Source organism: Cervus elaphus, chromosome 15 (genome assembly GCF_910594005.1).
Source record: "Cervus elaphus chromosome 15, mCerEla1.1, whole genome shotgun sequence".
NCBI lineage: Eukaryota > Metazoa > Chordata > Mammalia > Artiodactyla > Cervidae > Cervus > Cervus elaphus.
In genome coordinates, this window is record NC_057829.1 from 58,873,715 (window position 1) to 58,885,825 (window position 12,111).

General features: G+C 43.4%; 1 protein-coding gene across 4 annotated transcripts in view; it reads left to right on the top strand.

Annotated features, from left to right (window-relative positions):
- Positions 1-12,111, top strand: part of PLCE1 (phospholipase C epsilon 1) — a 361,223-nt gene that overhangs the window by 338,446 nt on the left and 10,666 nt on the right. For all 4 annotated transcript variants that reach the window (XM_043926636.1, XM_043926638.1, XM_043926637.1 and 1 more), the window contains 4 exons: positions 174-435; positions 2,808-2,926; positions 5,077-5,205; positions 6,865-7,074. In XM_043926636.1, the coding sequence (XP_043782571.1) occupies positions 174-435; positions 2,808-2,926; positions 5,077-5,205; positions 6,865-7,074 (720 nt within the window). The remainder of the gene's footprint in view (positions 1-173; positions 436-2,807; positions 2,927-5,076; positions 5,206-6,864; positions 7,075-12,111) is intronic.

Sequence of the window (12,111 nt, forward strand, 5' to 3'; positions counted from 1 at the left end):
CATGCAATTTCCCATGATTCCAGTCTCTTTTTTTTTTAGCAGCCTTATTAATCATTTACTTGGTCCATTCCAGAAGGTTCTTTGTCTTTCTTTGCAGAGGGAAGCAGTGAGGCTCAGTGGTGACATCTGTTTCTTTTGCAACCCCAGTGACTTTGATCCTTTCTTTCCCTCAGATTGTCTCTGGGCAGAACGTGTGCCCGAGTAATAGCACGGGGAGCCCATGTATCGAGGTCGACGTCTTGGGCATGGCCTTGGACAGCTGCCACTTCCGCACAAAGCCCATCCACCGCAATACTCTGAACCCCATGTGGAATGAACAGTTCCTCTTCCGGGTTCACTTTGAAGATCTCATATTTGTTCGTTTTGCTGTCGTGGAGAACAACAGCTCGGTGGTCACTGCTCAGAGAATCATCTCCCTCAAGGCTCTAAAGCGAGGTAGAATCACTGTCAAAAGTTCGTGATCATTGTAGCTGAGTGATGGGTGCCTGGAGTCCATTACACGCCTCTCTCTATTTTTGTGTATGTTTGAAATTTTCATATTAAAAAGGTAAAATAAGAGGCAGAAGAAGATAATGCAAATTTGAACCCTGAGCATGCCTCAAAAGGCATTTTTCTTTTACGTTATTCTAAAATCTAAGGTTATTGACAACATCTCCTATAAAATATGGCCTCTGCCATCTCTGCCTGTTTTGGGAGCAGTGGTCCTTGTGTTCTTATTCCCATATATCCCTCCCCAGTAGCTCCCAATGCACCCCTGGCATGTTTAAAGCTGGAACTGTTGTAAGGAGAGGAAACCAAGAGCAGGGAGGGTTGGGTTGTGCTGGTGGCATCAGTGGGCTGAGGCTGGAGTCGAGGTCTGGTGGGAGGCCATTGTGGAAGGTCATTGTGGGAAGCCAAGGGAGGTTTGGGTGCAGGGGGAAGGTGGAGAATCCTGAGCAAAGGTTAGAGCTGTTGTCTTGCTGTCTGTTGGCTTTGCCATGGCCCTCGGGGAAACATCAGCTTGTCACACTTGTCCAGAATGTTCATGCACTGCTTCTCAAAATTGATGTGCAATCAAGTCACCTGGGCTCTGGGTAATAAAGTGCAGATCCTGATACAGTGGGTTTGGGGCTTGAGATTATTTATGTCTTTCTAACAAGCTCTGCAAGGAGATCCAACCAGTCCATCCTAAAGGAGATCAGTCCTGGGTGTTCACTGGTAGGACTGATGCTGAAGCTGAAACTCCAGTACTTTGGCCACCTCATGCGAAGAGTTGACTCATTGGAAAAGACCCTGATGCTGGGAGGGATTGGGGGCAGGAGGAGAAGGGGACGAGAGAGGATGAGATGGCTGGATGGCATCACTGACTCAATGGACATGAGTTTGAGTAAACTCTGGGAGCTGGTGATGGACAGGGAGGCCTGGTGTGCTGCGATTCATGGGGTTGCAAAGAGTCAGACACGACTGAGCGACTGAACTGACTGACTGACTGACTGAACAAGCTCCGGGGACGCTGCCCCTGCTGATCTCATTTGAGTATCAAGTTCCCTGAACATGCTTCTTCCTGCAACCACATTTTGCCAGCCTCTGAGCTCCACCAACATGTTGCAGTCCCCTACTCTTTAGTTTGGTTTTTTTTTTTTTTCCTGTTTCTTTTCTCCGTTGTGTGAGTAGCACATGGTCATACTCACTGTGTTATGTCATAACACTGACTGTGTTAGTCAGTTCGGGCTGTGTAACAACATACGACAGACTGGGTGTCTTAAATAACAGAGGTTTACTGTGTCAGCTTTGGAGGCTAGAAGCCCAGGATCAAGGTTTCAGCAAGTTTGCTTTCTACTGAGGCCTCTCTCCTTGGCCTGCAGAGAGTCACCTTCTCGCTGTGTCATCACAGGACTGTCCCTTGGTCTGTGTGCACAGCATCTGGTGTCTCCCCGTGTCTGCCTTCCAATTTCCTCTTCTTATAAGGACCGTTGGTCATGTTGGATTAGGCCCCACCCTAATGACCCAACATCACCTCTTTAAACCCTATTTCCAGACACAGTCACATTCTGAGGTACTGGGAGTTAGAGCTTCAACACATAAATTTTAGGAGGACACCATTCAGTTCCTAACAGTTATTATAGAAATATGATGAAGTACAGAAGAACAAAAACAATTAAAAAAAAATCTTTTTATTTTATTTAAAAAACCATCTTTTTATTTCTTCAAGATAGTTACTTTTGGTGTAGATATTTTTTGCAGGCTTTATTTCTCTGCCCATGTGTATAAATATTAACAAGTAAGCTTCCTACTAACCTTAATGTTTTGCGACTTACTGATTTCACTAACATATGTAGTGAACAACTTATCAGGTAAATAGATATACATCTTCGTTACCACTTTACAGAGTTGCGTATTATTCTATTTTATATTTGTACAAACACTCACACTGTAACTTCTTTAACCAACTCTCTGTTGTTGGAATACTTTATTATCACTAAAGTTGTTCTAAGAGGAAATATTTGTAGAACAGTGAGTCTAGATGACTTGATACAAAAATGATCAGATTTTCCTACTGTACGTTGTTTAAGTTTAAAATGTTCGTTTTGAGTCTAAGTTTAAAAACAGCACTTGGACAAGGTAACTACAACCACTAGGTGGCCCCAAACTGTCCCCGGGGGCAGCACGCGGAGAAAAGACATCTGTCGGTTACCTGCCTGTTGTCACCCCTACCCATCTGAAGGTCTTATTTCTCCCTGTCATTTACTGACCTCCCTGGGGCATCTTCTCTGCAGAGCTCTGCAATGCATGGCTAACAAGCTTTTCCCAATTCTGCATTGTTCCAGGATATCGACATCTTCAGCTGCGAAATCTCCACAATGAAGTCTTGGAAATCTCTAGTTTATTCATAAACAGCAGGAGGATGGAAGAAAATTCCTCTGGCAATACTGTGCCGGCCTCTCTGGTAATTAAGTTCTATTTCACTCAGCATATTTGTGGGAATTGCTACACCAGAGGCAGGCTTTCTTGTGGTCCAGGAATGTGGTCCATTCGAGTCATACATTAGGTGGCTATGGATATAATTATAACAACAATGGCTGATACCTGACACATTCTAAGCACTTTACACATATATTGACTCATTTGATCCTCACTAACTTCATGACATAGCTGTTAGTATCATCTCCATGTTACAAAGGAAGGGGAGTGCTAAGTACACCTGAGGTCACACAGCTATAAACCCAAGTTCATCGTCTAGTGCCAAAGTACTTGCCAGGGAAGTGAGCCAAAATTAACAACACAGGGAAAAGGCTAATTACGCAAAGCCTGCTAGGAAGCATCTTGATACTTCTAGAAGGTTTAGGTTAGACCAGGAAAATCCTTTGCTTCTTCAGTAGTGCAGGGGCAGACGTCACAGGCGAGCAGGATTGGGTGAGCAGCCAGGCGCTGCTGGCGACAGGTAACTCTGCAAGCCTAGCAGTACCCTGGCACCTGAGTAGACTCAGCACCTTCACTCTTGGGAATGGGAGAAGAACACTGCACGAAGGGCCACCGTTGCAGAAGCTGGGTTTTAACAAGTTCCCCACTGGTTAAGGTCCGTCGGTAAAGTTTGAGAACTGATGGTGAGGTCCATCAGTTAAAGTTTGAGAACCGTTGGACCAACGCTCCCCCCAGTAACGCAGGGTTGTTTACCTCGACAAGGAACTCTGCTTTGATTAACTGGTTGATTCCACTGTGCTTGCTCTTGAAAAATTAAAGGGTGTCCATCCATTGCCTCTTTACATGTTTAGTAGTCTATTCACAGCCACACTGATCTTTTTTTAATTTATTTTGGCGTGGGTGCGGCTGCAATGGGTCTTTGTTTCTGCACACGGGCTTTCTCAAGTTGCAGCAAGCAGGGTCTACTCTTTGTTGCAGTGCTTGGGCTTCTCGTTGCAGTGGCTTCTCTTGTTGGGGAGCAAAGGCTCTACGCGTACGGGCTTCAGTAGTTGCGGTGCTCGGGTTTAGGTGCTCTGCAGTATGCGTGATCTCAGTTCCCGGACCAGGGACCGAAACTGTGTCCCTGCATTGGCAGGTGGATTCTTAACTTCTAGACCACCAGAGAAGTCTGGTTGCATCCACCTTATACTTCTATGTGGTCCTAACAACCTTTGAAAAGCTGCCTTCTGTGCTCACAGTGGCGCCGACTTGACCGCTGCCGCCATCACCTCTGAGCAGCCCTGCTTCCTCCTCTGCTTCTCCTTCCCTCACCTCAATGGTTTCTTCTGTGTCCCTCAGCTTGTTTTCTTGGGCTCTCCTCATTCTCCCTTCAACAAGTGATCGAGGTTGAGTATAGCATGTTGGCCAGTAGAGAGAGGTGTTGCCTCTGCCTGGTGCCTGCCTGTTAGCCCGCCTGCCTGGGAAGCAGGGACGGTCTGCCTGGTACCTGAGAGCAAGAATTAGATGGTAGTGTCCCATTCTGGGTGTGTCCACTTATTCTTCTAGCTGTTCTATTCTAGAAGCCCCCCACCTTGAAGCCAGGGATATCTTATTTCTCCCTGAAACCCCAGAGCCATCGTTGTCAGCCTTCCATAAATTATTTTGTCTTTTATGAATGAATCTATCTCAGTATACAAACTGCTCAAAGACTTGAGAGTTACACACCTCCCCAGCTCTTCCTAACAAAAATACTTTTTATATCACAATTATTTGTGTGCCTGGACAGCAAGCTCCCGGAGGCCAGAATATTTTATTTATCATTTTACCATCAAAATTCTAGCCCAGTGCCCTGAAGAGAGATGGAACTCAGTAGACACTGTTGAATGTCACTTCATAAGTAAGGGCTGACATACATTTCAGACAATATCAGTCCCCTAATTATGATGGAAAGAAACACTGTTATTTAAAATAAATTGTTACTTTGGTGGTATGCTGCTAAATATTCTTACTAGACTATTAAGGAACATGCACTATTGCCTAAAACCACAAAAAGATGCATCTGGTTATAAAAGGTTGGCCTTATTTTGCATTTATCTGTCCCTGCGTGTACTTATAAGAACCAGCACTTCTGTATTGATGTAGCCTAGAATCAGAAGAATGAAAATGAATGAGAAACCATATGATCTTCCTTGACAGATGTTTAATACAGAAGAAAGAAAATGTTTGCAGACTCACAGAGTCACAGTGCATGGCGTCCCAGGTCCAGAGCCCTTTACTGTTTTCTCTATAAACGGAGTCACTAAGGCAAAGCAGCTTCTCCAACAAGTAAGTTCACTGAGTCTATAGTTAAGAAACAGTTCTTTGAGAGGCATCTCTAGGTTAACATCTTGTCCAGCATTTTACAACTGACTCAAAGTCAGAGCAGCTCAAGTGTCAAATTTCATAGATTATAAAACAGAAGCTACTACCAAGGGGTTTGGGCTGTTTTGTTTTTGAACTTTGGTGTCTACCCTCACAAAGCACTGTTGAGGTTTTGGAGACAGTGTAAAATATAATGATGAAAAGTAAGGAAGCATTTCCATGGACCACCCATAAAAAGCAGCACATTACTGTCCACGTGAGTAATCCCGGGGCTGTGGAGCAGGACTGGGGAGGGAGTGATGCTGGCCATCTCATGGAGGTGACGGTGTCAACTGACCTACTCCGGGAAGCTTCATCCCTTAGTTGTTGCTGTAGTGGTAGCTGCCTTGCCCCACAAAATCCACAGTCCAGCATCAACCTGAGACCAAGGTCTGCAGTGAAGGGAGAAGAGTCTTCCTGAGAATCTTCTATCCCACCTCCAGCCCATCCCCAGGTCCTTCTGCTTCTCTGAGTGAGACCAATCAATCACCAAGTGCTGATTCTGGTCACTGCATGCTTGCATGGTCGAGTGGATGGATGCCTGAGGAGAAGGATGTTTGCTTACTCCATGCCAGAAGTTGGCAGCCTTCTCTGGTCACTCAAAGTTCAGCTTTTGCCAGTAATCTGGATAATAGAAAACCATGTGAAAGAATACATCAGTAAGAGTAGCTATCATAATGTTTACCAGGGCTTCCCTGATGGTTCAGACAGTAAAGAATCTGCCTGTAATGCAGGAGACCTGATTTGATCCCTGGGTCCGGAAGATCCCCTGGAGAATAAACCCACTCCAGTATTCTTGCCTGGGAAACCCATGGAGAGAGGCGCCTGGCAGGCTCTAAGTTATCCTGATGCACCTGGATTACATTTTGCAGTCAGTGCCTCAATCATAAAAGGAAACAAAATTAAGAGACAGAATTGCTCCTCTTACTGTTTCCACTGTATAGATGAGGATACTTGAGTCTCCACGGGGTTAGATATCTTGGCCAGAACCTCACAGCCAGTAAGTACTAAATGCAGGCCTCAGACCAGAGTCTGTTTGGCTCCCCAGCCTGGTCTCAGCCACTTCGACTGTCAGGGTCAGTAGCCAATAGAGAAAACAGGCCTCTAGGCACACTGTCAAGACTTTATTGAAAGGGGAATTCCCAGGAACTTAGATCAGATGAGATTAGAAGATGATTGAGTATTTCTAACATGAGAATGGGAGATTATCTTGGTAAAAGCTGGACTGGGTTCTTTGCCTTTGGTCTTGTGTTGCAAGATTACAAAGAGCTAAGTTCACAGATTGAAAAACCTAAAGTTTTTAATTCAGTAAGAGCTCTTATTCCATCAGTGGGAAAAACTGTTTTGCTGGCTGGTGATTATGAATAAATTGTTTCATTGCCCAGAATGAACATAAACAATTCTTTTTGGACGTAAGAGAATTCTAAGATCTTCCAGAAAGAGTTATGCAACACTGCAGGGTAGATTTCATTTATAAATTGCAAACCAAACTTATCCGAACCCTGAGAAAATAGACTTGTTTGGGTTTAAAGTTTTTGCCACTCTTCAGAAGTGTGCCTTAATTGGCCTTTGCTTTTTCTTTAGATTCTCGTTATGGATCAAGATACCAAACCTATTGCCACAGACTATTTTTTAATGGAGGAAAAATATTTCATATCTAAAGAGAAGAATGAATGTAGGAAACAACCGTTCCAGAGAGCCATTGGTCCAGAAGAAGAGATTGTGCAAATTTTAAGCAGCTGGTTTCCAGAAGAGGGATATGTTGGCAGGATTGTCTTAAAAACCCAGCAGGAAGTAAGTGTGTCCTGGGGCAGCCTACACAGTAACAGCTTATATGTAACTCACTACCTCACCACTGGCCGCCTCCCTCAAATTCAGAACTTCTTATCACCGCAACTTGCTTTATAGTCTTCTTTTAAGTAAATGTGGAGAATTGATTTTATTCTTCTGCACATATTCAGAGGGTTAACTCTTAAGTTATAGAAATTTGGTTTAAAAATCATCCCTTAGGAAACAAAGGGAGAAAGAACTCAAAGGATTCCTTAAGCATGTCATCAGTGTAGTGTCCAGTGTTTTACCTGAATGTGTGAAGACCTGGCTGTGAGGGTCACCGCTGTGTAATGGAAAGTCTGTAGGCATTTGCATTTGGGGGTTGGTTGCCCTCCCATTGCTGCTGCTGCTGCTGCTAAGTCGCTTCAGTCGTGTCTGACTCTTAGCGACCCCATGGACTGCAGCCTACCAGGCTCCTCCATCCATGGGATTTTCCAGGCAAGAGCACTGGAGTGGGTTGCCATTGCCTTCTCTGGTCCTCCTGTAGTGCCCATTCAAGTTTTAGCTAATAAAAGGTTTTTTGCTAATTCATGAAACAACAGCATTTCTTTGAAAATATGCCATAAGATTACACAAAGTAAGAATAACCTCTCAGCTTTGGTCTGAATTTGTAGCAGATTATATTATGGTCCCTAGTATTCCCATGATCATTCTGATAATGGAAACAGTACTGTCTGTTGACTCCAGATTGGGGGACTCCTGATGGGGTTTGCTGATGGAGCACTTTTCTTTTTAATAGACTTATATTAGCCCACTAATTGACTGCCATTTTTAAAAATGACATATAAGGTCATTACATAGATAATAATGCCTTATGATAGATCAACAAGAAAGCAGTTGAAGCAGTTCAACAATCTGATTAAACAAATATTTATTGAGCACTTAATTGTGCCAGGCCCTGTTCTAGGCACATGATCTGCCTTTTGGGGGCATGAAATGGAGATGGACTGGTAAAATGCCCATTGCTGGTCCATGCTTGCTAGAACATAGAGATGATAAAGAGCCCATTTCAGCATCGTGTGTTATTTTTCACTCTCTGCGTAACTGAACATGGCCTGCAGCCTCACCACACTCCTGCTTCTCTAGGAACCAGATCCTCTGCGTTCCCTCCTAACCTTGTCTTAGATGATAAAAGGACACTTCTGTAAGCCAAGAAATGTAATTATCTCCCTAGCGTCTTCTCCCCATCAGATGTGTACAAAGTACTAAGATGGTGGAGAAGCAATTCTAATCATAAAAGCTGTAGAAGAAAATATCAGAGGGCTTACCTGGGCTTTTGAAGCCATCTTTAATTTCTCTCTAATTTTTTTTCCTATTTCTAATTGTCTTTGTCACATATAAATAAGTATGCTAGGGACCTCCCTGGCAGTCCAGTAGTTAAGACTCCATGCTCCAAATGCAGGGGGCACTGATTCGATCCCTGGTCCAGGAACTATTAATAAGATCCCGCCTGCCGCATGGCCTAGCCAAAAAAACCGAAAAGTATCCTAGAAGTGACAATTTCAGTGAAGTGAATTTTTTAATCATATAGTGCATCATGACTTACAGTGTTTAATGCTCTCAAGCACCCAATATTTTGAATCATCTTATGATATAATGGAAACCATTCTACACAGAGGAAACAGGTTCAGAGAGGTTAGATTATGACAGGGTGAGAAGTAGAAAGAACTGAAGTCTTACGGCTTCCGGTCAGTATTCATTCCACCACACCATGCTGCCCAGGCTGGAGCTGAGTCAGTGCTCATGGCTCCTCCATGCCAGGCACCAGGGGAGGCAGGAGAAGGCAGTGAGCAGCAATGGGCAGACTGCCAAGTGTCACGATGGGTCTTCATCACAGGGTTGGAAGGACTGGGAAATCAGGGCTGCCCCATATGCAATTAAAATGTATATGACAATAAGCAGTAGAGATGTCAGGAATAAATGTTTAATCAAGGCTGGTGGAACAGAAGCATTTTGCAAAAAGGATATAGTAGAGGGGAAGGCTAACAAGCATTTTCTGATGAGTATAATATAGCAAGTTCTTCTTTATATGCCTTATTGAGAGGAAAGTTTTGAAATGACTGAAATATGTCTCAAAAGATAACAAATCATATTTCATGTATCTAGGCTTACCAGCTGCACAGTGACCACAATACAAATTTACTGATTGACCAAATGAATTCAGCACTTACTGAATGGAAGCAGACACTGGCATAGTTGATCTATTTGGGCTATAAGTATTTCCACTTAGTCTACTCTCTGAAACTAGGAAGCTATGTAGGCAGTTTGTCCGTATGTTAAAAGTTCCAAAGCTGCTGTCTTTGACCTTTGATCCTGCCTGTCTGCTTTGTATAATTTTCTTGTTTCCTGGGCTCTCAAGCTGTTAGGTATCTTTCTAAGGTCAATATGCTCCCCTCTGACACCTGCTGGATTTGAAATGAGACAAACCCAGCTCTGACACAAATTAGATAGATGACCTTCAAAGGATCATCTGAATTCTGTAAACTTCTGTGTCCATATTTGTAAAATCTATGATAGAAACTGGGCTTCCCCTGTGGCTCAGCGGTAAAGAATCCAACTACAATGCAGAAGTCGCTGGAGACACAGATTAGGTTCCAAGGTTGAGAAGATCCCCTGGAGGAGGGCATGGCAATCCACTCCAGTATTTTTGCCTGGGGAATCCCATGGACAGAGGAGACTAGCAGGCTACAGTACATAGGGTCACAAAGAGTCGGACATGACTGAAGCAACTTAGCACGCACGCCTGATAGAAACTACCCTTCTTGGCTCAAAAAATTATTATGAGACTCAAGTCAAACATGTAGATAAAATGTAGAAAAATGCTTAGTAAACTATAAAGGAAAATGCAAATGAGGATTATTGTTATGCTCATAATCTATGGCTCCTAATGTGACTGAAAACAGCTTAAAAATCAATAAGCTCTGAGTAAGGCTCTAAGGAGTGCTCTTAGAAATAATTCCTAGTGCATGGTCATTGTGTTATTTTATATGGCAACTTAGAACTTTTCTGTCTTGCTTACTTACATCCCGGCTTTCAGGATTATAAATTATGTCATGTGAATTACCACCCAACCCCACTCTCCAATTGGTTAAATATGTTGTAATCAATGCAATGACATACTATGGAAAATCTTTAGAAACGGACATGAAATTATAATCACAATCTTTTTTTAAAAGGTATTTCTGATGTGGACCATTTTAAAAGTCTTTATTGAATTTGCAACAGTATTGCTTCTGTTTTATGTTTTGGGCTTTTGGCCCTGAGGTATGTAGCATCTTAGATCCCTGACCAGGGATCAGACCGTACTTGCTGTGTTGGAAGGTGAAGTCTCAACCACTGGACCACGAGGGTAGCAGTCCCTGATCACAACCTTTTAAGTAGAGAAAAAATGAGTTGTAGAACAGTATATGTACTACAGTCTCATTTTATGTAATAAAAATAGAGAATAGCTCTCTCCCCTTCACGCATAATTTGATGAGTGGAATCCAAACACTTCAGCTGTATGTAAATCGTAGGGATCACAACTGTAGGAACAATGAAATGATTGGAGCGAGGCTGTGCAGCTGATTGGTGAGTAGCCCCAGGAGCCAGTCCGTTTTGGTCCTGGCTACAGTTTGGCGCCACCTGGTGGCAGTTACCCATTTTGACCTTGCGGAGGGCCCGGTAGGCTACAGTCCATGGGGTCGCAGAATAGGACACGACTGAGTGACTTCATTTCACGTCACAGTTTGGCGCCACCTGGTGGCAGTTACCCACTTTGACCTTAATATCAACAGGGACAATTCTGGTTCCTAGGGCTGGTTGGAATTTCCAGGACAATGAGAGTGATTCTTGTATTCTTCTGGTTAGTTAGCACCGCTTCTGTGGGATGTTATGAGATTAAGCTAGAAGCATGCTGAGGACTGGAGGGCCTTCCTGCCAAATCCTCCCATCCTGAGATGGGATTGCCTACTGTTTACTTGCCTCACCTCCCCATCGTCTCCATGCTGCTCCCTTGTGGAAGATAGCTTTACACGACCCTCGTTTGAAAACAGCTCTAGCAAAGAACAGGAGCCATTTGACAATGACATAATATTTAAGTTCACGTAATTCCAGGATTTCTTTTTGTTTATTTATTTCTGGTTGTGCTGGGTCTTCGTTGCTGTGCAGGCTTGGTCTAGTTGTGGCGGGTGGGGGGCTACTCTCCACTGTGGTTCACAGGCGTCTCCCTGTGGTGGCTTCTCTTCCTGCACAGCACAGGCTTCAGTACTTGTGGCATGTGGGCTCAGTTGCAGCTTGAGGGCCCTAGAGCGCAGGCTCAGGAGCTGTGGCACAAGGGCTTTAGTTGCCCATGGCATGTGGAACCTTCCCAGGCCAGGGACTGAACCGTGTCCCTTGCATTGGCAGGTAGATTCTTCTCCATTTTACCACTATAGAAGTCCCAGGGTTTCTTTGTATATATTTATTCACATACACAAAAATACATTTTTATATCCATAGCAGATGGTTCAAAGGATATACAACCTAACAACAGTGGTTTTTTTTATGGAGAATGAGATGGGAGAGGTGGAAGAAAGAATGAAACAAAGTAGAAATGGGAAGTTTGCCTTTATATTGATGTATTTCCTTACTGCTTGAAAATTTTTGATAAGATACCTATGTCTATATTGGATGAGGCATTAATACCATTTCTATGATTGTCTAAAAATAAAAAAACAATTAAAAAATACATGTCTATAGATATGGTAAATAATCTGCCTACAATGCAGGAGACCTGGGTTCTATCCCTGGGTCGGGGAGATCCCCTGGAGAAGGGACTGGCAATCCACTCCAGTATTCTTTTTTTTTCCCCAAAAACAAGAGTTTTGTTCATTTCCAATTTATATGACTTGGGTTTTAGGGTTGATAATTCTTTTCATACATTGTGGGATTTGGTTTGCTAGTGTTTTGCTGAAGATTAGAGATAAACGGTTTGCAGCTTTTACTTATTTTTGGTACTGTCTTTGATTTTACTATCAGGGT